At 47.5% G+C, this 27,428-nt stretch overlaps 1 protein-coding gene across 2 annotated transcripts in view; it reads left to right on the top strand.

The window, feature by feature from the left end:
- The first annotated feature begins 1,666 nt into the window (after window positions 1-1,666).
- Window positions 1,667-27,428, top strand: part of SEMA3B (semaphorin 3B) — a 59,680-nt gene continuing 33,918 nt past the window's right edge. The window contains exons 1-5 of one of the 2 annotated variants that reach the window (XM_088465658.1): window positions 1,667-1,735; window positions 13,952-14,093; window positions 18,118-18,272; window positions 18,354-18,416; window positions 23,826-23,945. In XM_088465658.1, coding sequence (XP_088321784.1) covers window positions 13,994-14,093; window positions 18,118-18,272; window positions 18,354-18,416; window positions 23,826-23,945 — 438 coding nt within the window. In that variant the 5' untranslated portion in view covers window positions 1,667-1,735; window positions 13,952-13,993. Of the gene's footprint in view, window positions 1,736-2,016; window positions 2,101-13,951; window positions 14,094-18,117; window positions 18,273-18,353; window positions 18,417-23,825; window positions 23,946-27,428 lie in introns of those variants that run through there. The other variant, XM_088465657.1, reaches the window with a different exon arrangement.

The following is a 27,428-nucleotide window of genomic DNA, read 5'->3' as shown; positions in this document are numbered from 1 at the left end:
ACAGGTAACAGTGGATTATGGATGTTCATATACACAGCGCCCCAGGAAATAATGTGAGCGTACAGGTAACAGTGGATTATAGATGTTCCTATACACAGCGCCCCAGGTAATAATGTGAGCGTACAGGTAACAGTGGATTATAGATGTTCCTATACACAGCGCCCCAGGTAATAATGTGAGTGTACAGGTAACAGTGGATTATAGATGTTCCTATACACAGCGCCCCAGGTAATAATGTGAGTGTACAGGTAACAGTGGATTATGGATGTTCCTATACACAGCGCCCCAGGAAATAATGTGAGCGTACAGGTAACAGTGGATTATGGATGTTCCTATACACAGCGCCCCAGGTAATAATGTGAGTGTACAGGTAACAGTGGATTATAGATGTTCCTATACACAGCGCCCCAGGAAATACTGTGAGTGTACAGGTAACAGTGGATTATGGATGTTCCACTTCCTATACACAGCGCCCCAGGATATAATGTGAGCGTACAGGTAACAGTGGATTATGGATGTTCCTATACACAGCGCCCCAGGATATAATGTGAGTGTACAGGTAACAGTGGATTATGGATGTTCCTATACACAGCACCCCAGGAAATACTGTGAGTGTACAGGTAACAGTATATTATGGATGTTCCTATACACAGCGCCCCAGGAAATAATGTGAGCGTACAGGTAACAGTGGATTATGGATGTTCCTATACACAGCGCCCCAGGAAATACTGTGAGCGTACAGGTAACAGTGGATTATGGCTGTTCCTATACACAGCGCCCCAGGATATAATGTGAGTGTACAGGTAACAGTGGATTATGGATGTTCCTATACACAGCGCCCCAGGATATAATGTGAGCGTACAGGTAACAGTGGATTATGGATGTTCCTATACACAGCGCCCCAGGATATAATGTGAGTGTACAGGTAACAGTGGATTATGGATGTTCCTATACACAGCGCCCCAGGTAATAATGTGAGTGTACATGTAACAGTGGATTATGGATGTTCCTATACACAGCACCCAGGAAATACTGTGAGCGTACAGGTAACAGTGGATTATGGATGTTCCTATACACAGCAGTCCCCAGGCCATTGCTGGGGTAGTGTCTGTTCCCCCTCTGGCTGCCCCGGGGTTTATTGGAATCTTAACAAATGTTATCAGTTTAACAATATCCAGTATCAGAGGATCCCAAGTGAGGGCCCAGTCATTAGTGCCTTGCCGGGATTAGACAGTCGGGAAGCCGGCGGTTGGGATTACGTCTGTCAGCTTTCCGTATGAATAATGAGCGGCACAGCGCTACTGCAATACGGGCAAAGGTTGCAGTGACTGTGTAACCCCCCCTGGGTACAAGGACTGGGAGAATGCCAGCTGTCTGGCTACAGAGGGAATGGGGGGGTGTGACAGCACATGGCACTGTGCAGGGGGTGCTAGAAGTGTGGCATTAGATGGACACATAAGATGTGCTGTATAGAGGGACGTTACCATCCTCCGGGATGGTTGGGACAGTTGTAGTTTAGGGATGGGATTGGTATGTGGGCATTTGAGGCGCTGGACATGTGGGAGCCGCTATTTATGGGTTGCCAGGAGTGAGACTGTGAAATGTGAGGCTGTCATTAGATTCGCTGCTGTGGGTGTTGGCATGGGGCTGCTAGGAATGAGAACACTTATCTAGCGGCACAGCTGGACTGAGCCAGGACCGGGGCAGCTCTGGCTGTGGACAGGTGCCAGCTCAGGTGAGTGCCGGCTGGCAGGAGAGCTATGCTTTGGGCACACCTGGATTTATAGCGAGATAAGTAGAGACAAGGAATAGTATTTTCTCCAATAGCAAACACTTGTTGCATCACAATATTACGCTGTCTCCTCTCTCTCCAGCACCCCCCCTTCCCCCCTCCCTCTGTCTCTGGAGCTGTGAATGGTATATAGAGTGGGAGGGAGTAGGACAGAGAGCTGGAAGGAAAGTACTCACCTCTCACACACGCAAACAGTCCCCACACAGCAGCTACACTTGCTTGTTCCGTGGGGCAAAAGGCTCTCTATCTGCCCTTATTCCTCTTCCGTCATTGACCCTTATACAGCTCTGTTGGGGCAGCAGTTACAGGTGAGTTCTGCAATGCGGAATGGGAAGGGCTTGCTTTTTGTCCAAAGATTGTCAGCTCTTGGGGAGAGTATGGTTACGGTGAAGTCCATCTTGTACAGAATTTGGCTCCAGTCTGGGAGTGTTGGGTCAGTATGGAGCGTAATGATCGGCCGGTGAGCGTTTCCAGGTATCAGCACAGACGGTGCGTGTTATAATTAGGTGCAATATATAATGCTGGGTTGTGGCAGAGGATAAAGTATATATTCTAGGACTATGAACTTTGCTGTAAGTATACAGAGAGAAAGAGCCGTATGACATGATAATATTTAACTGTATATTTATGTTCTCGTTAGTATTGTATTCACATTATGCATCAGGTGTATATATATATATATATATATATAATATATATATTATACAGCTGCTGGTGGTATGATACATGTGCATTATTTAAATACACATAGCACCTTCAGTGCATAGATAGCACATAATCAATGTATTGGTGATAGTGTGCTATATATGACACGTGTATATATAATATATCGGAAGCAGTGTATATACAATACGTACGGTATAACAGAAGCAGTGTGTAATATGTAGTTACTTACCCGCATGTTAGGATAATAGTACTGTAAGGAAGTGCCATTCTTTCACCCCGTTATTTGGGGAGCGCTGTTTCCAGGTCTCACGTCCAGTAGCCGCTGTGGACGCCGCAGACAACGCCTCGGTAATCATCGTTCTATGATCCCTTGTTTATTGACCCTGTTTTCATGCAGCTGATAACAGCGACTGCTTCACGTTATCCTGTATAAAGCTGTAATTAGACAGATTTCCTTTATTCAGCAATAATCTGTATACAGCTAATAGGCTGCTCTCTGCCACTTGTGTCTTCATTTGTGTTTTTTAAATAATTTAAGGATTAATGTAAGGAATAGCAGCTCTACACCCATAACATGATTAACCTTAGAGACAGATGCGTCCCAACCTTTATAAATTCAAATTAATCAGTATTTGTAATAATCATAATAACTGCAGAATTTATTTCCCCTTTATCTGCCCCTAATCATCCATTCTTATTGTCTGGACTATATAAGTTTTATAGAAAAGGATAAAATGTATAAAAGTGTAAAGTCTGGTGAACAGGGCAGGATGGGTGTTGTAGTTCTCCTGTAGTTGCGTGTCGACATTAGATGTTCCGGCTTAGCTGCACAATATCCCTGGAGAGTATACTAAACTATTGGCAGCCTTTTGGTTTTAAATCGATGCAAATATTGGGCTGAAACTTTTCTCCTCTCTGGATGTAAATAGTCACTGAGCAGACAGATGTATGAGAGCTGCATTAGTGTCAGGACAATGTGCTGGATACGTACTTGGAAGCAATGGGTCAGTTCGGTGTCTGTACCCTGGCACCGGGCAGCTGTAGTGGCACGTCCGCTGCCCAGGTGGTTACCTGTAGGAGAATGCCAGGAAGCCAGATATCATCTCCAAGTGCACCCTGTAAATTCCTCCTCTCCCCTGTTGTGTCTGACCCCTGACCTTCTGTGTTGGGAGCTGTAGGGATTACAGGTGTGGTGACCTGGAGGGCTACTTACAGCCCCGGAAAGGCAGATTTCATGATCTCTGGAATTCTCACAACCACCGAGCTCTGAACAAAGAAAATATAGTATTACATTGGGAGAAATGCTAATCCCCACCTAACGCCATACCGGAATTAGCATCTAAAGCCGCTCTCCTGATTCCAGGCACAGCGCAGCTCATGGAATTCCAAACGGAGCAATGGTCGCTTATCCCTATTGCTACTGGTCCTTACTGGTGTCTCTATTGTTAATGTTAGTAATAATGATCACCTACTGTATCACTCCAAAGTAATAATACTGCAATACTTCCAATAAGGCACATTACTGCTGTATCTTATTTCATATGCTATAATCAGGAATATTGCGCTGTTATACACGATGGAGAATATCGCCATATATATAGGTCCCAGGTGTTTGCGCTCTGTGGGTTCTACAGAAATATAGGGGTCTATTTACTAAGCAGTGTTATGAGACAGAGTGAAAAGTGATAAGAAAGTGAGAAGGTGCCAGCCAATCAGCTCCCAACTGTCATCTCACAGGCTGTTTGAAAAATAACAGTTGGGAGCTGATTGGCTGGCACCTTATCACTTTCTTATCACTTTTCACTCTGTCTCCTAACACTGCTTAGTAAAAGGACCCCACAGTACTTATACCAGCTGATGATATAATCTAGGAGGGTGCATTACAGTTTAGCAGACTCTTGGGTAGATGTACTAAGCTCTGGAAAGTGATAAACTACAAACCAATCAGCTCCTAATTGTCATTTTTCAAACACAGGGCCTGAGTCAGACCCACTCGTGAGAGCATAGCACTCGTAAGCGTGTCGATGGTCAGGCAGTGCGCAGGCACAGCATGCGCACGCCCCGGAGCGAGTGAGAACTTCACTCACTCGGGGCTTGCAGCAAAACGGGGCGGCTGGCGATGTTGATCGACAGCTCACCCCGTTTTGTAGGCGGGGAGGGGGGGTGGCTGGACAAACGGAGGCGTTCCCTCAGGAACGCCTCCGTTTGTGGGCGGCCCTACTAACATCACACGTGATGTCATTAGTGAACTTCCTGCTCTATTAGAGCACGAAGTTCACTGAGGCTTGTGGTGGACGAGACCCTCGCCAGACCGCCCGCTAAAGCTGTGGGTAGTCACCCACAGCTTAGCGAGTGGCCTGGAGGCCGGCGTAAAAAAAAAACGGCCCGCCCTGATTCAGAGCGAGTGCTCGCAAATAGCGAGCGCCTCTGAATCAGGGACACAGTCTGTAACATGACAGGTAGGAGCTGAGTGGCTGGTAGTTTATCACTTTCCGTACATCTCCACTTCTGACACACGGCGCATGCAAGATTCTTAAAGCCCCTCACTTCCCTACCGCGATAACATGTAGCGTTATTACTGGTCACATGTGTTTTACTCACAGAACATACTATTTCAATGTGCGGCATTTAGCGGCTGAACTTTAAATAAAATGAGAAAAGCACCATTGTGACATCACCCATATCATCCCCTCCATCCAACAGATTTCTACAGTGTATAAGTCATTTATTTAATGACAGCTATTTATATAGCGCACACGTATTCCGCAGCGCTGTACAGAAGAAACGTCAGTCATTCACAGCTGCCCCAATGGAGCTTATAATCTATGGCCCTCATTCAGAGCCGTACGCTCTGAGCAGAGCGCACGCTCTGAATGAGGGCCGTCCTCCATAACTATGGAGCGTCCTCCTGGACGCTCGTATAGCTGTGGGTCACCACCCACAGCCTATACGAGCGTGCAGTTTGATGGCCGCGATGGTCGTGACCATCGCGACCATCGAAACTGCGTACAAAAGCCTGTGGTTGAGTTTTTCAACCACAAGGCTCGGAATGATTTTGGCTCTATCAGAGCCAAAATCACTCCCACTGACATCACTAGTGATGTCAGTGGGCCGGCTTCTGACGTGGGAACGTGATGTCAGTGGGCCGGCTTCCCGTGGGAACGCCCCCGTCAGGGAGGCACGCCCCCGGCACGCCCACCAAAGGGGGCGTGCTGTCAGTCAACATCGACAGCACGCCCCCTTTGTAGAGACACTACGAGCGAAGGAAAATCCTTCGCTCGTCGCGTCTGGCGCATGCGCACGACGGAGCTCCCTCCGTCGTGCGCATGCTCAGTGCAGAACATCGACCCACTTGCGAGCGGACAGCCGTTCGCGAGTGGGTCTGAATCAGGCCCTATGTTCTCTACCACACATACACACTGGGTTCATTTGTTGTTATGAGCCAATTAACCAACAAGTAGGTTTTCTGGAGTGTGGTAGGAAATCCACGCAAACACGGGGAGAACATACAAACTCCTTGCAGATTGGGCCTAGGTGGGAATCAAACCCAAGACCTCAGATCTGTGAGGCAGCAAGCTAAACTTTGTGCCACTGATATCAAGTTTTGTTCATATAAATCCTTTATCACAATTTATGAAACAATGGATCTATGGCAGACAAGCAAATGTAGGAGCTCATTCAGACCCGGTCGCAAGCGGCCGCTCGCTCATACGTGGCCGATGTTAAGCGACCGCACATGCGCATGCTTCGTGTAATGAGTGACAGGAGAGGCTGCTTGTGGGTGGTAACAGGGGCAGGACATTAATAACGGAGGAGTGGAGATGCGAACGCAGGAGTGCCTGAGTGTTGCAACGCCGTTTCTAAGGCGTGCGTAATTTACAGCCAGCGTCATAGTACATGTCACATGCCTTTTTGTTTTACACAGAAATCGTCGCAGTGCTTGCGGTAAGGCAACCACAAGCGCTGCTAGCCCTTCCGATGGTCCTCGATGTACCAGTGTTTTAATACACTTCCTGGAGATGACGTGCGCTAGTGGGCGTCTCTACATACGCGAATGGGCATCTGCATACACAAAGCGATCGCTCGCCCAGACAAAGTGGGCGTGCTTATGCCTTTCCGAGCGAGCGCCTGCCATGCAGTCACTTTGACAAATTTGCATACGCTGGGGGCGAGCGATCGCATCTAGCGAGCGGCTCTGAATCAAGTCCATAATCCACAGCAGTTACAGATAGTTTACCACTTCTCTGACCAGTCGCCATAGGAACAAGGGAAGAACATAAATACCCCTCTGATCAGAACCAAACCCTAGGCTCCGGCACCGCGAGATACCAATACTGCCCCCTCTGCTACCGTACAACCGTATGAGGACCTCTATAGACCGACAAAGCTAAATTTCATCTGTGATCCTTCCCTGTAAATACCTGGACTGCACTTAGTATTGTCTACATCACTGCTCTTATTAGCACAGGATCCTACACCCTATTACCTGTATAATTGTGCTATAACACCAGATAACCGTACTCTATACTTCTATATAAATGCTTGTTCTCCAGCTAATCTTCCACATCTTTATTAATGATGTCTGTCTTATCTTATAACCACTCCTCCACCTGTCATTAATTACCTTTATCCTGTACACATTGCAATATTTCAATGTATAAATATTCGCTATAAATACGCGATTGCTTCATATATATCTGTTTTGCATTAATTTCTCCCATTCCAGACACATCTTATGAGAGATATTTCTGCATTATATTGTGCAAGTAAAGGCGACTTACAGTTACCACGGGCCCAATGCCAGGTGCCCATTAAACTTAACAACAACATCAAAAGGGGATTGCTCTTTGATACTATTATTAAGATTACTTCAAACGCCAGCTCCGTCCCATCTGCTCGCTCAGTGATATCTGGAAGTGGCCGGGAGAATACTCCACAGCTTATCCCGTAACTGGATCCCAAACTGGGTGTCACTGGGTGGGCATCTCTTTATGGGACCCATTTTATACAGGCAAGTCCCCCGCATCGTCCGCCTGCCACCCCGCGACCGTACGTGAAAGTGGACGGTTTGGAGGAGCGATGACGCGATTCGCGCTGAATCGCACCATCGTAGTCCCGCACCCTGCTTTGTAATGCCAGTAATATCGGCATTATAAAGTGGGGGGCGGGTCCACGATCATGTGGGCACCCCCTCCCCCCACTTTAGTCGCCACCACCCTGCCTGCTGCACCAACCTGGCAGCCCCCTCCCGGAAAGGGGCTTCCAGAAAGTCGGCATGTATGACCCATTTATCAATAATCACATACTCGGTGCCATCTGGGTGCGATACAGACAGACAAAATGTACCAAATAGCACCCGCAGGGACAGGCGCGCTGAAAGGAGTCTGCCCCTGTCATGTGCTCGGACTTAAGTGACCGTATCAGCGGTCTGTGTCATGACTACTGCGCATGTGCGGCGGCCATTGCCGGGGAGGGGTCCAGAGGACTCTCTCCTGGTAAATTTGGCAAAGTGTGGCCTATAGGCTACACCATATTCAGATGGTTTAGCTGCGGGGACCAACTTGGTAAATCTGGCAGCATAGTATCCCCCATAGAAACCTATGGAAGCTGCGGCTGCTTCTATCCCTCTGTCGTGCATCTGGGAGATGCTTAATATTTGCGGGTATCTCCTAAAAACGGGTGTTTTCAGGTAATATGCCGCAAATATTTAGTAATAAATAGTCCCCTATGTGACACAAGGCTTCCAGTCCCTGCACTATGGCTGCAATCATCCCCAGCTCCGCGCTTTTACCGTTATATTACTTCCCAGGATCTAAGAACCCCACGTCACTGCTCACAGATTCACCACCATCGTCTGTTCACCCAGGATCACTGTGTTACAGTATTATATATATTATATACGTTACAAAACGACACTTTACAAAACTGTGCTGTTTTTTTTTATAGTGTTGCCGACACTGTCATAATCCGTATGTGTTTTATTATGTGTAGTATTGTATAGTGTATATAATGTGTATGTGCATTATTCTGTGTAGTATTGTATATAATGTGTATGTGCTTTATTATGTGTAGTATTGTATAGTGTATATAATGTGTATGTGTAGTATTGTATAGTGTATATAATGTGTATGTGCATTATTCTGTGTAGTATTGTATATAATGTGTATGTGCTTTATTATGTGTAGTATTGTATATAATGTGTATGTGCTTTATTATGTGTAGTATTGTATAGTGTATATAATGTGTATGTGCATTATTATGTGTAGTATTGTATAGTGTATATAATGTGTATGTGCTTTATTATGTGTAGTATTGTATAGTGTATATAATGTGTATGTGCTTTATTATGTGTAGTATTGTATAGTGTATATAATGTGTATGTGCTTTATTATGTGTAGTATTGTATAGTGTATATAATGTGTATGTGCATTATTATGTGTAGTATTGTATAGTGTATATAATGTGTATGTGCTTTATTATGTGTAGTATTGTATAGTGTATATAATGTGTATGTGCATTATTATGTGTAGTATTGTATAGTGTATATAATGTGTATGTGCTTTATTATGTGTAGTATTGTATAGTGTATATAATGTGTATGTGCATTATTATGTGTAGTATTGTATAGTGTATATAATGTGTATGTGTTTTATTATTTGTAGTATTGTATAGTGTATATAATGTGTATGTGCATTATTATGTGTAGTAGTATTGTATAGTGTATATAATGTGTATGTGCATTATTATGTGTAGTATTGTATAGTGTATATAATGCGTATGTGCTTTATTATGTGTAGTATTGTATATAATGTGTATGTGCATTATTATGTGTAGTATTGTATAGTGTATATAATGCGTATGTGTTTTATTATGTGTAGTATTGTATAGTGTATATAATGTGTATGTGTTTTATTATGTGTAGTATTGTATAGTGTATATAATGTGTATGTGCATTATTATGTGTAGTATTGTATAGTGTATATAATGCGTATGTGTTTTATTATGTGTAGTATTGTATAGTGTATATAATGCGTATGTGTTTTATTATGTGTAGTATTGTATAGTGTATATAATGCGTATGTGCTTTATTATGTGTAGTATTGTATAGTGTATATAATGTGTATGTGTGTGTAGTATTGTATATAATGTGTATGTGTTTTATTATTTGTAGTATTGTATAGTGTATATAATGTGTATGTGCTTTATTATTTGTAGTATTGTATAGTGTATATAATGCGTATGTGCTTTATTATGTGTAGTATTGTATATAATGTGTATGTGCTTTATTATTTGTATTATTGTATAGTGTATATAATGCGTATGTGCTTTATTATGTGTAGTATTGTATATAATGTGTATGTGCTTTATTATTTGTAGTATTGTATAGTGTATATAATGTGTATGTGCATTATTATATAGTGTATATAATGCGTATGTGTTTTATTATGTGTAGTATTGTATAGTGTATATAATGTGTATGTGCATTATTCTGTGTAGTATTGTATATAATGTGTATGTGCTTTATTATGTGTAGTATTGTATATAATGTGTATGTGCTTTATTATGTGTAGTATTGTATAGTGTATATAATGTGTATGTGTAGTATTGTATAGTGTATATAATGTGTATGTGCATTATTCTGTGTAGTATTGTATATAATGTGTATGTGCTTTATTATGTGTAGTATTGTATATAATGTGTATGTGCTTTATTATGTGTAGTATTGTATAGTGTATATAATGTGTATGTGCATTATTATGTGTAGTATTGTATAGTGTATATAATGTGTATGTGCTTTATTATGTGTAGTATTGTATAGTGTATATAATGTGTATGTGCTTTATTATGTGTAGTATTGTATAGTGTATATAATGTGTATGTGCTTTATTATGTGTAGTATTGTATAGTGTATATAATGTGTATGTGCATTATTATGTGTAGTATTGTATAGTGTATATAATGTGTATGTGCTTTATTATGTGTAGTATTGTATAGTGTATATAATGTGTATGTGCATTATTATGTGTAGTATTGTATAGTGTATATAATGTGTATGTGCTTTATTATGTGTAGTATTGTATAGTGTATATAATGTGTATGTGCATTATTATGTGTAGTATTGTATAGTGTATATAATGTGTATGTGTTTTATTATTTGTAGTATTGTATAGTGTATATAATGTGTATGTGCATTATTATGTGTAGTAGTATTGTATAGTGTATATAATGTGTATGTGCATTATTATGTGTAGTATTGTATAGTGTATATAATGCGTATGTGCTTTATTATGTGTAGTATTGTATATAATGTGTATGTGCATTATTATGTGTAGTATTGTATAGTGTATATAATGCGTATGTGTTTTATTATGTGTAGTATTGTATAGTGTATATAATGTGTATGTGTTTTATTATGTGTAGTATTGTATAGTGTATATAATGTGTATGTGCATTATTATGTGTAGTATTGTATAGTGTATATAATGCGTATGTGTTTTATTATGTGTAGTATTGTATAGTGTATATAATGCGTATGTGTTTTATTATGTGTAGTATTGTATAGTGTATATAATGCGTATGTGCTTTATTATGTGTAGTATTGTATAGTGTATATAATGTGTATGTGTGTGTAGTATTGTATATAATGTGTATGTGTTTTATTATTTGTAGTATTGTATAGTGTATATAATGTGTATGTGCTTTATTATTTGTAGTATTGTATAGTGTATATAATGCGTATGTGCTTTATTATGTGTAGTATTGTATATAATGTGTATGTGCTTTATTATTTGTATTATTGTATAGTGTATATAATGCGTATGTGCTTTATTATGTGTAGTATTGTATATAATGTGTATGTGCTTTATTATTTGTAGTATTGTATAGTGTATATAATGTGTATGTGCATTATTATATAGTGTATATAATGCGTATGTGTTTTATTATGTGTAGTATTGTATAGTGTATATAATGTGTATGTGCATTATTATGTGTAGTATTGTATATAATGTGTATGTGCATTATTATATGTAGTATTGTATAGTGTATATAATGCGTATGTTTTATTATTTGTAGTATTGTATAGTGTATATAATGTGTATGTGCTTTATTATTTGTAGTATTGTATAGTGTATATAATGTGTATGTGTGCATTATTATGCGTAGTATTGTATAGTGTATATAATGAAGATGCTGGTGTGTATCTGTGATTAGTCTGCAGTAATGGTCGCTACTGAGTCTGTGCTGTGCTGTCAGCTCTGGGACTAGTTGTTGCAGGTTTGTTATGGAATGTGGAATGTATTTACCGATCTGGAATCTTCATACTCAGCGGCCGTTATCTAGTTAATGTGACGCGTATCATCCTCTGTGCTGAGGATATAGAGACTGCAACATGCATATAACAGCTGTACATGGAACCTTTCTACAGACGTAGTCTAGGCAGGAGTACGTTCCTTCACACAGTACACCCGAAAAGTTCCCCCTTGTGTGTAATTGCGTAGATGGATAGTGTAAATGGTGCTGTGTGGAGGGACAGTGTGAGCAGGGCTGTGTGCAGGGACAGCGTAAATGGTGCTGTTTGGAGGGACAGTGTAAATGGTGCTGTGTGGAGGGACAGTGTGAGCAAGGCTGTATGGAGGGACACTGAGAGCGGTGTTGTGTGGAGGGACACTGGGAGCGGTGCTGTTTGGAGGGACAGTGGGTGCAGTGTGGAGGGACAGTGTAAATGATGCTGTGTGGAGGGACACTGGGAGCGGTGCTATGTGGAGGGACAGTGGGAGCGGTGCTATGTGGAGGGACAATGGGAGCGGTGCTGTGTGGAGGGACGCTGGGAGCGATGCTGTGTGGAGGGACACTGGGAGCGATGCTGTGTGGAGGGACACTGGGAGCGATTCTGTGTGGAGGGACACTGGAAGCGATGCTGTATGGAAAGACAGTGTTAGCGTGGCTGTGTGGAGGGATGGTGTAAATGGTGCTGTGTGGAGGGACACTGGGAGAGGTGCTGTGTGGAGGGACACTGGGAGAGGTGCTGTGTGGAGGGACACTGGGAGCGGTGCTGTGTGGAGGGACAGTGGGAATGGTACAGTGTGGAGGGACAGTGGGAGCGGTGCTGTGTGGAGGGACAGTGGGAGTGGTGCTGCGTGGAGGGACACAGAGCGGTGCTGTGTGGAGGGACAATGGGTGCAGTGTGGAGGGACAGTGTAAATGGTGCTGTGTGGAAGGACACTAGGAGAGGTGCTGTGTGGAGGGACACTGGGAGCAGTGCTGTGTAGAGGGACACTAGGAGCGGTGCTGTGTGGAGGGACAGTGGGAGCGGTGCTGTGTGGAGGGACAGTGGGAGCGGTGCTGTGTGGAGGGACACTGGGAGCGGTGTTGTGTGGAGGAACACTGGGAGCGGTGCTGTGTAAAGGGACAGTGGGTGCGGTGCTGTGTGGAGGGACAGTGGGTGCTGTGCTGTGTGGAGGGACAGTGGGTGCAGTGCTGTGTGAAGGGACAGTGGGTGCAGTGCTGTGTGGAGGGACACTGGGAGCGATGCTGTGTGGAGGGACACTGGGAGCAATGCTGTGTGGAGGGACACTGGGAGCGATGCTGTGTGAAGGGACAGTGGGTGCGGTGCTGTGTGGAGGGACAGTGGGTGCAGTGCTGTGTGGAGGGACAGTGGGTGCGGTGCTGTGTGGAGGGACACTGGGAGCGATGCTGTGTGGAGGGACACTGGGAGCGATGCTGTGTGGAGGGACACTGGGAGCGATGCTGTGTGGAGGGACAGTGAGAGCGGTGCTGTGTGTAGGGACAGTGGGAGTGGTGCTGTGTGGAGGGACAATGGGTGCAGTGTGGAGGGACAGTGTAAATGATGCTGTGTGGAGGGACACTGGGAGCGGTGCTATGTGGAGAGACAATGGGAGCGGTGCTGTGTTGAGGGACACTGGGAGTGGTGCTGTGTGGAGGGACAGTAGGAGCGGTGCTGTGTGGAGGGACAGTGGGAGCGTTGCTGTGTGGAGGGACAGTGGGAGCGGTTCTATGTGGAGGGACACTGGGAGCGGTGCTGTGTGGAGGGAGAGTGGGAGCGGTGCTGTGTGGAGGGAGAGTGGGAGCGGTGCTGTGTGGAGGGACAGTGGGAGCGGTGCTGTGTGGAGGGACAGTGGGAGCGGTGCTGTGTGGAGGGACAGTGGGAGCGGTGCTGTGTGGAGGGACACTGGGAGCGGTGTTGTGTTGAGGGAACTCATATTTATAGATGAGGAAGTCATTGTTTGAAGTCTTCCTCATCTATAAATATCTTGTGAAACCCAGAAAATAAGAACAGATAGGGGGAATTCCATCCAATATACTGAATAGAATATACTGAATACAATATACAGAATAGGATGAATTGTGTTGGACAGTTGGGCAATGCTGAATAACTATTCTCTCTGTTATCTACACTGGGTTTCCCCTTTGAAGCCATTGCCTTCACTTTTTGATGTCTTCCTATACAATCTCCATTTTGTCATCCTGCAGATCCAGAGCTCATGTGGGAGCAGGCGCCCCCATCCCTATAAGATGAGAGTCCTCCGCTGTCACCTGTGTCTCTGTGTTTTGCTGTGTTGGGGTGCTAGTGGGGACAATGCAGTAACCCCTCGTCTGAAACTGTCTTACCGTGGTAAGTAGCATTACTGTCTAGGAACATTCTGACACTGCTCACAGCAAAATTCTCAATCTCAGCTATTATTGGGCCATTAACTAATCGGAAAGGAGAGGAAGTCTGCTTAGGAAAAGGTGGTGAGAAGCATCAATCACTCAATGCTTTGTCACCTTCTCCACAAGATCCATGTCCTTCTGATAACTGTCAAATACAGCGAGGATGGGGTCCTACTGACATGACAAAGGTCTGGATCTCCAGACAGATGGTCCAGGTTCTTTCACAAACATGTGGTTCAGGGTCAGGAGAAATGTCTACAACATACAGGAGGTCCACAGTCAGGAGAGATGTCATCACAGATATGTGGTCTAGTGTCAAAAGGGATGTCCACCACACGGGTGATCCACATCCAGGAGATACATTCTCATAGACAGGTGGTCCAAGCACAGGAAAGATGTCCACAAGTGTTCCAGGCTCAGGAGAGGTCTACACAGAAAGATGCTCCATGGTCAGGAGAGACGGCCTCACAGACAGGTAGTACAGGGACAGGAGAGACATCCCCACAAACAGGTAGTACAGGAACAGGAGAGACATCCCCACAAACAGGTAGTACAGGGACAGGAGAGACGGCCTCACAGACAGGTAGTACAGGGTCAGGAGAGACGTCCTCACAGACAGGTAGTATAGGGTCAGGAGAGACATCCCCACAGACAGGTAGTACAGGGACAGGAGAGACAGCCTCACAGACAGGTAGTACAGGGTCAGGAGAGACTTGCTTACAGACAGGAAGTACAGGGTCGGTATAGATGTCCTCACGGACAGGTAGTACAGGGACAGGAGAAACGTCCTCACAGACAGGTAGTACAGGGTCAGGAGAGAAGTCCTCACAGACAGGTAGTACAGGGACAGGAGAAACGTCCTCACAGACAGGTAGTACAGGGTCAGGAGAGGTCCTCACAGACAGGTAGTACAGGGTCAGGAGAGAAGTCCTCACAGACAGGTAGTACAGGGACAGGAGAGACGGCCTCACAGACTGGTAGTACAGGGTCAGGAGAGAAGTCCTCACAGACAGGTAGTACAGGGTCAGGAGAGACGGTCTCACAGACAGGTAGTACAGGGACAGGAGAAACGTCCTCACAGACAGGTAGTACAGGGACAGGAGAGACGGCCTCACAGACAGGTAGTACAGGGACAGGAGAGATGGCCTCACAGACAGGTAGTACAGGGACAGGAGAGACTTCCTTACAGACAGGTAGTACAGGGTCGGTATAGATGTCCTCACGGACAGGTAGTACAGGGACAGGAGAAACATCCCCACAGACAGTACAGGGTCAGGAGAGACTGCCTCACAGACAGTACAGGGAAAGGAGAGAGACGGTCTCACATACAGGTAGAACAGGGACACGAGAGACATCCCCACAGACAGGTAGTACAGGGTCAGGAGAGACAGTCTCACAGACAGGTAGTACAGGGATAGGAGAGACGTCCTCACAGACAGGTAGTACAGGGATAGGAGAGATGGCCTCACAGACAGGTAGTACAGGGACAGGAGAGACATCCTCACAGACAGGTAGTACAGGGACAGGAGAGACTGTCTCACAGACAGGTTGTACAGGGACAGGAGAGACATCCTCACAGACAGGTAGTATAGGGATAGGAGAGACGTCCTCACAGACAGGTAGTACAGGGTCAGGAGAGACAGCCTCACAGACAGGTAGTACAGGGACAGGAGAGACTGCCTCACAGACAGGTAGTACAGGGACAGGAGAGACAGCCTCACAGACAGTACAGGGACAGGAGAGACAGCCTCACAGACAGTACAGGGTCAGGAGAGACAGCCTCACAGATAGGTAGTATAGGGACAGGAGAGACATCCTCACAGACAGGTAGTACAGGGACAGGAGAGACGGCCTCACAGACAGGTAGTACAGGGACAGGAGAGACGGTCTCACAGACAGGTAGTACAGGGACAGGAGAGACGTCCTCTCAGACAGGTAGTACAGGGACAGGAGAGACGGCCTCACAGACAGGTAGTACAGGGTCAGGAGAGACGGTCTCACAGACAGGTAGTACAGGGACAGGAGAGACATCACAAGTAAGTAAATTAATAAAGACCAAGCTTATGAAGCCTTTGGCTGTCGTGTATAAGTTCTGTGGTCCCTACGATCACAGCTGAGAGCCGCAGGATGTCTCCACCTGATGTAGCCAGTAAGGGTGGCATTGCCTGAGTGTTATATGGCCACATAGAGAGAACCCAGAGGGATGCGTCAGACTGTGGATAGAGAAATGTAACAGACCAGAGCGGGAATGATGATAACTGGTGATGGAGAGTAAGCTGCTGCTTTGGCTCATCATTCAGTAATGGTGATTTATCATCCTCTGCTGGGCAACGTTCCGAAAATCTCCTGCAGTTTATGTGGTAATTATTCAGTTATCTCCTAAAACATTTATTTAGTGGCGGCACTGATGGTGTGATAAGGCTGGCAGTAATACATGTATGGCGTAATGTGAGGGACAATAGACAATCATTCTCCAGTCTGACCTCTGACTCCACATAATGGTGGTCGCTCACATCAGCTCAACGATATTGCTCAGGTGCTTGTAAAGGGCGGGGTTTATACTGAACCACAGAAAAAAGAAGATTCCCTCCAGCACACTGCAGCAATATTAGCAAAAATACTTGAATCCTACTTGATAATAGAACTTCAGAGGTATTGGTTGCATACATTTGCAAATATATGATTACGTACCGGGCCAGCGTCAAGGCTCCTCTATACCCAGGCTCCCAAAAGAACCCAGTCAAGGACCACTCCCAGGGCATATTTTTCGTGTGATGCCCTGGGAGTGGTCCTTGGCTGGGTTCTTTTTGGCTGCTCTGCGCCTCGGACGTGAACGCCTTAATGTTAGGGACGCCGGTATAGAGGAGCCTTGACGCTGGCACGGCGCTTAATCATATATTTGCAAATGCATGCAACCAATACCTCTGAATTTCTATTATCATGTAGGATTCAAGTATTTTTGCTAATATTGCTGCAGTGTGCTGGAGTGAATCTTCTTTTTTTCGTGTTCCAAGTGCCTAAGAGACCACTAACTGTGACCAAGGAGGAGGACTCTGCTGTATGAGGGCACCTGCTGCACAGTGCCGGAACCACCGGAGAGAGGGCGATCCTGTTGCACAGTGCCGGAACCACCAGAGAGAAGGCGATCCTGCTGCACAGTGCCGGAACCACCAGAGAGAAGGCGATCCTGCTGCACAGTTCCGGAACCACAGGAGAGAAGGCGATCCTGCTGCACAGTTCCAGAACCACCGGAGAGAAGGCGATCCTGCTGTACAGTGCCGGAACCACCGGAGAGAAGGCGATCCTGCTACACAGTGCCGGAACCACCAGAGAGAGGGCGATCCTGTTGCACATCCTCAGCACTATACACATCAGGAAACCACCTGGTTACAGACATCACAGAATAAGCCCCAGACACAAATATCAAAGTCACCAATGCCCTCAGCTGAGTATGAGAGATAGTCAGCTGCTCATTCCATTCCTATGGGATGTGATGTCACAGGACCTGCTGTGTGTACTATACAGGGTCCTATGGGATGTGATGTCACAGGACCCGCTGTGTGTATGATACAGGATCCTATAGGATGTGATGTCACAGGACCCGCTGTGTGTATGATACAGGATCCTATAGGATGTGATGTCACAGGACCCGCTGTGTGTATGATACAGGATCTTATGGGATGTGATGTCACAGGACCCGCTGTGTGTACTATACAGGGTCCTATGGGATGTGATGTCACAGGACCCGCTGTGTGTATGATACAGGATCCTATAGGATGTGATGTCACAGGACCCGCTGTGTGTATGATACAGGATCCTATAGGATGTGATGTCACAGGACCCGCTGTGTGTATGATACAGGATCTTATGGGATGTGATGTCACAGGACCCGCTGTGTGTACTATACAGGGTCCTATGGGATATGATGTCATGAGACGTTCCCTTTAGTTCTGTAACACTTCCTCACTTTACGCCTCTCCCCTCAGATCTCTCTCTCCATGGCCTGCGCACGTACACCCTAGAGCGCTCCTGCTGTTTTGACACCCTCTTACTGGACGAGGAGCGTGGTCGGCTCTTTGTGGGAGGAAAGAATTACCTCTTGTCTCTAAGTCTGGACAACATTACTAGGAATGACCTGGTGGTACGTTCTATCTCCTGACCTACTGTCCTCTCCATGTGCCTTATTGCCTTGAGTCTAATATATCTCCTATCTGCCCCCTAGATACACTGGCCGGCTCCTGTGGAATGGAGGGAGGAATGTAACTGGGCAGGAAAAGACATTAATGTGAGTATGGAGAGGATCCTCTTACCTGTGTCTCAGTCCCTGACTGGTGTCCGTTATAAAGATGTACAATGTCATTATATAAAAATGTTGTCTATACCGGGCTGGTCGCGCCTCTCTCTCATGGTGTTATTGGGTGCTTGCCGGCTCACCTCAGATTTAACGTAATAGTTCATTCTTATTTAGTAATCTATGATCTATATAATGAGCTAATATACAGATTGTGTTGGTAGGCGGCTAGTGTTAGGGGAAGAAGGGTTAGCAGAATGGTGGACAGTGGTTCTGGAGTGGCATGGTCAGTGGTTCTGGGGTGGCGTGGACTGTGGTTCTGGGGTGGCGTGGACAGTGGCACTGGGGTGGCATGGACAGTGGCACTGGGGTGGCGTGGACAGTGGCACTGGGGTGGCGTGGACAGTGGCACTGGGGTGGCGTGGACAGTGGCTCTGGGGTGGCGTGGACAGTAGCTCTGGGGTGGGATGGACAGTGGTTCTGGGGTGGCATGGACAGTGACTCCGGGGTGGCGTGGACAGTGGTTCTGGGGTGGCGTGGACAGTGGTTCTGGGGTGGCGTGGACAGTGGCTCTGGAGGTGGCGTGGACAGTGGCTCTGGGGTGGCGTGGACAGTGGCATTGGAGTGGCGTGGACAGTGGCATTGGAGTGGCGTGGACAGTGGCATTGGAGTGGCGTGGACAGTGGAATTTGAGTGGCGTGGATAGTGGCATTGGAGTGGCGTGGACAGTAGCTCCGGGGTGGCGTGGACAATGCCTCCGGGGTGGCGTGGACAGTGGCTCTGGAGGTGGCGTGGACAGTGGCTCTGGAGGTGGCGTGGACAGTGGCTCTGGAGGTGGCGTGGACAGTGGCTCTGGGGGTATCGTGGACAGTGGCTCTGGGGTGCCGTGGACAGTGGTTCTGGGGTGCCGTGGACAGTGGACTTGGGATGTATTTGGTATTTATATCCACCAGTAACAATCAGAATGTATTTGGAGTCATGAGTTAGGATTAATCCAATAAGAAGGTGCAATTGTGCGCTGGGGCAAACCAGGTAACAGCCAATTCCCCATATGTTAGATCTCCACACACGCAACTACTTCCATGTTTAGAGCATTTTCAAAACAACACTAGAAATGCGCATCTGTCTATCTTGTTGATTTCATGCTTCGTTACACTCCAGGTGACACGTGTCATTGTAATCTGATTAGAGGATGGACATGGGAAGGGTGTTCGGTAGCTTGTTGGATAACGGTCCCCTTTCCCCTGAATTAATCAGCCACCGGTCAGTGACTATAGGGAAGGGTGTGTGCTGCGGTCTGGCCCCTGACACAGCTAGAACACATGCTGCAGCCTGGCCCCTGACACAGCTAGAACACATGCTGCAGCCGGGCTCCTGACACAGCTAGAACACATGCTGCGGCCCGGCCCCTGACACAGCTAGAACACATGCTGCGGCCCGGCCCCTGACACAGCTAGAACACATGCTGCGGCCCGGCCCCTGACACAGCTAGAACACATGCTGCGGCCCGGCCCCTGACACAGCTAGAACACATGCTGCGGCCTGGCCCCTGACACAGCTAGAACACATGCTGAGCCGGGCCCCTGACACAGCTAGAACACATGCTGCGGCCCGGCCCCTGACACAGCTAGAACACATGCTGCGGCCCGGCCACTGACACAGCTAGAATACATGCTGCGGCCCGGCCCCTGACACAGCTAGAACACATGCTGCGGCCCGGCCCCTGACACAGCTAGAACACATGCTGCGGCCCGGCCCCTGACACAGCTAGAACACATGCTGCGGCCCGGCCCCTGACACAGCTAGAACACATGCTGCGGCCCGGCCCCTGACACAGCTAGAACACATGCTGCGGCCCGGCCCCTGACACAGCTAGAACACATGCTGCGGCCCGGCCCCTGACACAGCTAGAACACATGCTGCGGCCCGGCCCCTGACACAGCTAGAACACATGCTGCGGCCCGGCCCCTGACACAGCTAGAACACATGCTGCGGGTTATGTGAGGTGGCCCTATTTCCCCTCACACCCCAGGTTCCCATCAGGCACTGCACTGTGTGTACTTTCTGAGCTGTCAGTGTGTCACTACCAGTCCGTCTAGAGTCAAAGTGCATTTGTGCGTAGGCTGCATTCCCTGGGCGTTCAAATAAAGGTGCGGGAGATGGAAATGGGAGAGGGAGGGGAGGTGAGGAGCTGTTCCCTGCCGCCAATGGAAACGTGCTGCAAATCCTCACCTATGAATCATACATACTGTATGCTGCGCTGCGCTGCCACCGGCCACGTGTATCAACAAGTAATTACATTACTGACAGAGTGCTGAGTGCCTGCAGGAGGCTTAGTGAGGTCACTGCTCCTCTGCTCTGGGCAATGAGAAACCTGATACACTGCAGGGGGCTACAGCTGCGTCTCTGACCCGCACATTACCCGTAACTCAGACATTAGTGCTGGCACCAGTGATCTCAGAGGTGCTGCCAGAGCGCTGTGCCAGGGGCTGAAGCAGGACATCTACAAGGTGCTTTCCATAATATTTAACCTATTATTGCCCCCTCCCAAATCACCCCTGGCCACCCTCAACTCGCAGAGAAAGGGACTGACTGGGCATACCGCAGAAATAATCAGAGTGCTGCAGCATATGAATGGGTGAGCCGCTGGTGGCACAAGGGGGCGCCACTGAGCTAGTGTAATACAAACAACTAATCTGCCATTATTCCTTTCAGTGTTATGCAATACAAGACAGTGCTATGATGGCACCTGTACAGATTGGGCACATACTGCACCCACCCAGCGCCCAATCTATAATGCAATATTTCAGTTTGCGGGATAAAGTAGGTAAGTGATCAGGGAGTGCTGGAGACTGTCTCAATCAAACAGACATAGCCGACATTTTAGCAGCTGAAACAAACCCTAAACTTTACTTTCAAGACGCCGACAGCACTAAAAACAGGACAGCCTGAGAAATGTAGGAACTGACGAAACTCCAGCGATTTAGCCCATAGATCTAGGTTTCTATGGGGGGGGGGGGGGGGGGGGGATACGATGCTGTCAGACTTTCCAAGCTACAGAATGCAAAGCAGTCAGGGCAGAGCCGTAACTAGACTTTTTGGTGCCCTGTGCCAGAAAGAACATTGGCGCAAAGGGACATAATGCACCCAAAAAAGGGCCATGGCTTCATGGGGAAGGGCCAGGGAAGAGATAGGAGAGGCCAGGAGATGCCGGGGATAAATAGGGACATAATATAGTGCACCTGAGAGAGGGCCATGGCCTCATGGGGAAGGGCCAGGGAAGAGATAGGGGAGGCCAGGAGATGCCGGGGATAAATAGGGACATAATATAGTGCACCTGAGAGAGGGCCATGGCCTCATGGGGAAGGGCCAGGAAAGAGATAGGGGAGGCCAGGAGATGCTGGGGATAAATAGGGACATAATATAGTGCACCTGAGAGAGGGCCATGGCCTCATGGGGAAGGGTCAGGGAAGAGATAAGGGAGGCCAGGATATGCTGGGGATAAATAGGGACATAATATAGGGGAGGCCAGAAGATGCTGGGGATGAAATCAGAGGAAGCTACAAGCAAAAATTATAATAAACAGAAATTTGACAGGCCCAAACAGCGCCCCCTGACCTGTGGTGCCCTGTGCGATGGCACCGGCCACACTACCGTAGCTACGGCCCTGAGTCAGGAGTTTGGTCCCTGCAGCTTAGCCTATAGGCTACACTTCATACAATTTACCAGGAGAGGGTTCTGGAGAGACCCTCCCTAGCAATGGGCTGCCACGCATGTGCAGGAACGCATGTGCGCTGATGCGGTCACTACACTCTGAGCACATTGCAGGGACGTTCTCCTTTCAGAGCCCCTGTCCTTTATACATCCCTGCGCTAATATCGCACCATGCAATGCAGTCATGGGCGCTGCTATCATGTCCAGGTCGCATTGCAAATGCATTTATTGATAAATGGGCCTGATAGTCTCCATAGAGCTGCCGGTGGTGGCCAAAAAACATGGGTAAAAGAGAGACACCGAGCATATTGGGATTAAGGGCTTTCTCTGACGTGTGGCTCATGCGTCATATAACAAGCCAGCCTGGTCAGTGTGATGTATGGATATACTGGACTCTCTTGAGGGCCTATAATTATGGCTCGTATGGCTGCAAGAGGAGACCTCAGCGACCATGTGGGGATTATTGGGATGTGTGTCCCAGGAGCTCCAGCCACGTGGACAGCTCAGCGGTGTGTAAGTGATGTCCGCTGAGGGAAAACATCAGCACCAGTGGGCGGAAGGGCAGGATCCATAACCAAATTTAATGAGCAAAGCAAAACGACGTGAGCAACCTCTGGACCAAGACCACTGTATCATCAAAAGAGGTCCACGGTGATGAAACCGTATGCTTGGTCCAGAGGTTGCTCACGTCGTTTTGCTTTACTCATTAAATCGTCCACCGAGAAGGCCACAGAGCAGGATATGATAGGTTGCAGAACTTTATCCACTGAACAACCCCAGCAATGCTTGTTTGTAAGTTCAGTGATGCAAAGAACACAGGCAATGGGCTGCAAGGCATTGAAGGTAGCTGTTATGGTCAGATGAGGCCTCCTTCGCCATGTTCTCAACAAACAGATGAGTGCATGTGTGGTGCCAGTCTATGGAACCGCAGCCCTGAGTGCTTGTTCCACCAGTCAGGGGGTCTAGTTGTCCTGGCATAGTTCAGGTGCAGAATGTCTTTCCTGACTGCCCCATCCACAGACCACGTGTGGTCAGCCAATGGTCTGAGGAGCATGACACTAGCATTATCCATGTGTTGTGTCCTTCTCTGTCACCAGCTCAGGACCCAATCCAGCATAATAACACCTGATACTGTGGTTTCCTCCAACACCAACCAGGGTCAGATGCTGCTGTATCCTACCAGCAACATACCAGACACCATGGTGCACATCGGGCGTACTGGCTGTATGTGGTTACCTTATGGTGGAGATGCTATTTTTCTCCACTACCTGCAGTCACTGTGGGTTTATATGATATTACTGGAAACTCTATTCATCAGAGCAGAACAGCGCTGGGGAGAACAGTCCTGTATCAGCTGCTGTATTCCCTGCAGCACAATAACTGGGCCTGCACAGATTTGTATTGTTAAGCTGTACAGCTGAACATTCAGGGTCAACTATGGTGGTGTGGGTGATTTAGTAAATTCCTGCATGGAGGTGTGACTGCCTCCCCCTCCTCGCTAGGAATCCGTAGGCTCCCGTCCCTCTCTGAGCTATGCCAGATATCTGAGATATGGAAGCAGTTCCCTGAACAGGCGAATGTGACAGCATCTGGTCGCTACTGGGTTTCGCCATTCTGGGAAAAACACAGATAAATTCTCATTTTCTGCAAGTTGTAACAGTGTTTTCTCCTAACATCTTCTCCCCACAGTCAGAATGTATGAATTATGTGAAAGTCCTGCAGCTATATAATCGCACTCACCTGTTCACCTGTGGGACTGGAGCATTCCACCCGGCCTGCGGCTACTTGCACGTGGGGCAGCGCACGGAGGTGAGGATAGTGGGGTACATGGGTTGGGGGGCACTATGCGATTTAAGGAGACTGGGGGTACATGGGTTAGGGGGCACTATGCAATGTAAGGAGACTGGAGGTACATGGGTTGGGGGGCACTGTGCGATGTAAGGAGACTGGGGGTACATGGGTTAGGGGGCACTATGCAATGTAAGGAGACTGGAGGTACATGGGTTGGGGGGCACTGTGCGATGTAAGGAGACTGGGGGTACATGGGTTGGGGGGCACTGTGCGATGTAAGGAGACTGGGGGTACATGGGTCAGGGGACACTATGCGATGTAAGGAGACTGGGGGTACATGGGTTGGGGGGCACTGTGCGATGTAAGGATACTGGGGGTACATGTGTTAGAGGCACTATGTGATGTAAGGATACTGGGGGTACATGGGTCAGGGGACACTATGTGATGTAAGGAGACTGGGACTACATGTGTTAGAGGCACTATGCGATGTAAGGAGACTGGGGGCACATGGGTTGGGGGACACTATGTGATATAAGGAGACTGGTGGTACATGGGTTAGGTGCACTATGTGATGTAAGGAGACTGGGGGTACATGGGTCAGGGGACACTATGTGATGTAAGGAGACTGGGACTACATGTGTTAGAGGCACTATGCGATGTAAGGAGACTGGGGGCACATGGGTTGGGGGACACTATGTGATATAAGGAGACTGGTAGTACATGGGTTAGGTGCACTATGTGATGTAAGGAGACTGGGGGTACATGGGTACTTGGGTTAGGGGGCACTATGTGATAATAGGAGACTGGGGGTACATGGGTTAGGGGACACTATGTGATAATAGGAGACTGGGAGTACATGGGTTGGGGGACACTATGTGATAATAGGAGACTGGGGGTACATGGGTTAGGGGGCACTATGTGATAACAGGAGACTGGGGGTACATGGGTTAGGGGCACTATGTGACAATAGGACACTGGGGGTACATGGGTTGGGGGACACTATGTGATAATAGGAGACTGGGGGTACATGGGTTAGGGGTCACTGTGATGATAGGTGACTGGGGGTACATGGGTTAGGGGGGCACTATGTGATGTAAGGAGACTGGGACTACATGTGTTAGAGGCACTATGCGATGTAAGGAGACTGGGGGCACATGGGTTGGGGGACACTATGTGATATAAGGAGACTGGTAGTACATGGGTTAGGTGCACTATGTGATGTAAGGAGACTGGGGGTACATGGGTACTTGGGTTAGGGGGCACTATGTGATAATAGGAGACTGGGGGTACATGGGTTAGGGGACACTATGTGATAATAGGAGACTGGGAGTACATGGGTTGGGGGACACTATGTGATAATAGGAGACTGGGGGTACATGGGTTAGGGGGCACTATGTGATAACAGGAGACTGGGGGTACATGGGTTAGGGGCACTATGTGACAATAGGAAACTGGGGGTACATGGGTTGGGGGACACTATGTGATAATAGGAGACTGGGGTACATGGGTTAGGGGTCACTATGTGATGATAGGTGACTGGGGGTACATGGGTTAGGGGGGCACTATGTGATAATAGGAGACTGGAGGTACATGGGTTAGGGGGAACTATGTGATAATAGGAGACTGGAGGTACATGGGTTGGGGGGCACTATGTGATAATAGGAGACTGGAGGTACATGGGTTAAGGGGCACTATGTGATGTAAGGAGACTGGGGGTACATGGGTTTGGGGGCACTATGTGATGTAAGGAGCCTGGAGGTACATGGGTTAGGTGCACTATGTGATGTAAGGAGATTGGAGGTACATGGGTACATGGGTTGAGGGACACTATGTGATAATAGGAGACTGGGGGTACATGGGTTAGGGGTCACTATGTGATAATAGGAGACTGGAGGTACATGGGTTAAGGGGCACTATGTGACAATAGGAAACTGGGGGTACATGGGTTAGGGGGCACTATGCAATAATAGGAGACTGGAGGTACATGGGTTAGGGGTCACTATGCGATAATAGGAGACTGGGGGTACATGGGTTAGGGGTCACTATGTGATAATAGGACACTGGAGGTACATGGGTTAAGGGGCACTATGTGATAATAGGAGACTGGGGGTACATGGGTTATGGGGGCACTATGTGATAATAGGAGACTGGAGGTACATGGGTTAAGGGGCACTATGTGACAATAGGAAACTGGGGGTACATGGGTTAGGGGGCACTATGCAATAATAGGAGACTGGAGGTACATGGGTTAGGGGTCACTATGCGATAATAGGAGACTGGAGGTACATGGGTTAGGGGTCACTATGTGATAATAGGACACTGGAGGTACATGGGTTAAGGGGCACTATGTGATAATAGGAGACTGGGGGCACAAGGGTTAGGTGCACTATGTGATGTAAGGAGACTGGGGGTATATGGGTTAGGGGGCACTATGTGATAATAGGAGACTGGGGGCACATGGGTTAGGAGGCACTATGTGACAACAGGACACTGGGGTACATGGGTTGGGGGACACTATGTGATAATAGGAGACTGTAGGTACATGGTTAGGGGCACGGCACTATGTGATAATAGGAGACTGAGGATACATGGGTTAGGGGGCACTATGTGATAATAGGAGACTTGGGGTACATGGGTTAGGGGACACTATGTGATGTAAGGAGACTGGGGGTACATGGGTTATGGGTGCACTATGTGATAATAGGAGACTGGAGGTACATGGGTTATGGGGGCACTATGTGATAATAGGAGACTGGAGGTACATGGGTTATGGGGGCACTATGTGATAATAGGAGACTGGGGTTACATGGGTTAGGGGTCACTATGTGATAATAGGAGACTGGGGTACATGGGTTATGGGGTCACTATGTGATAATAGGAGACTGGGGGTACATGGGCTAGGGGGGCACTATGCGATGTAAGGAGACTGGAGGTACATGGGTTAGGGGGCACTATGTGCTGTAAGGAGAGTGGAGGTACATGGGTTAGGGGTCACTATGCGATAATAGGACACTGGAGGTACATGGGTTAGGGGGAACTATGCGATAATAGGAGACTGGAGGTACATGGGTTGGGGGGCACTATGTGATAATAGGAGACTGGAGGTACATGGGTTAAGGGGCACTATGTGATGTAAGGAGACTGGGGGTACATGGGTTTGGGGGCACTATGTGATGTAAGGAGACTGGAGGTACATGGGTTAGGTGCACTATGTGATGTAAGGAGATTGGAGGTACATGGGTACATGGGTTGAGGGACACTATGTGATAATAGGAGACTGGGGGTACATGGGTTAGGCGGCACTATGTGATAATAGGAGACTGGGGGTACATGGGTTAGGGGGCACTATGTGATAATAGGAGACTTGGGCTACTTGGGTTAGGGGACACTATGTGATGTAAGGAGTCTGGAGGTACATGGGTTAGGGGGCACTATGTGATAATAGGAGACTGGAGGTACATGGGTTATGGGGGTACTATGTGATAATAGGAGACTGGAGGT

The sequence above is a fragment of the Taudactylus pleione genome, unplaced genomic scaffold, assembly GCF_031769625.1.
Source record: "Taudactylus pleione unplaced genomic scaffold, aTauple2 ptg002115l, whole genome shotgun sequence".
Classification (NCBI taxonomy): Eukaryota; Metazoa; Chordata; class Amphibia; order Anura; family Myobatrachidae; genus Taudactylus; species Taudactylus pleione.
This window is presented reverse-complemented; position numbering and strand designations above follow the sequence as displayed.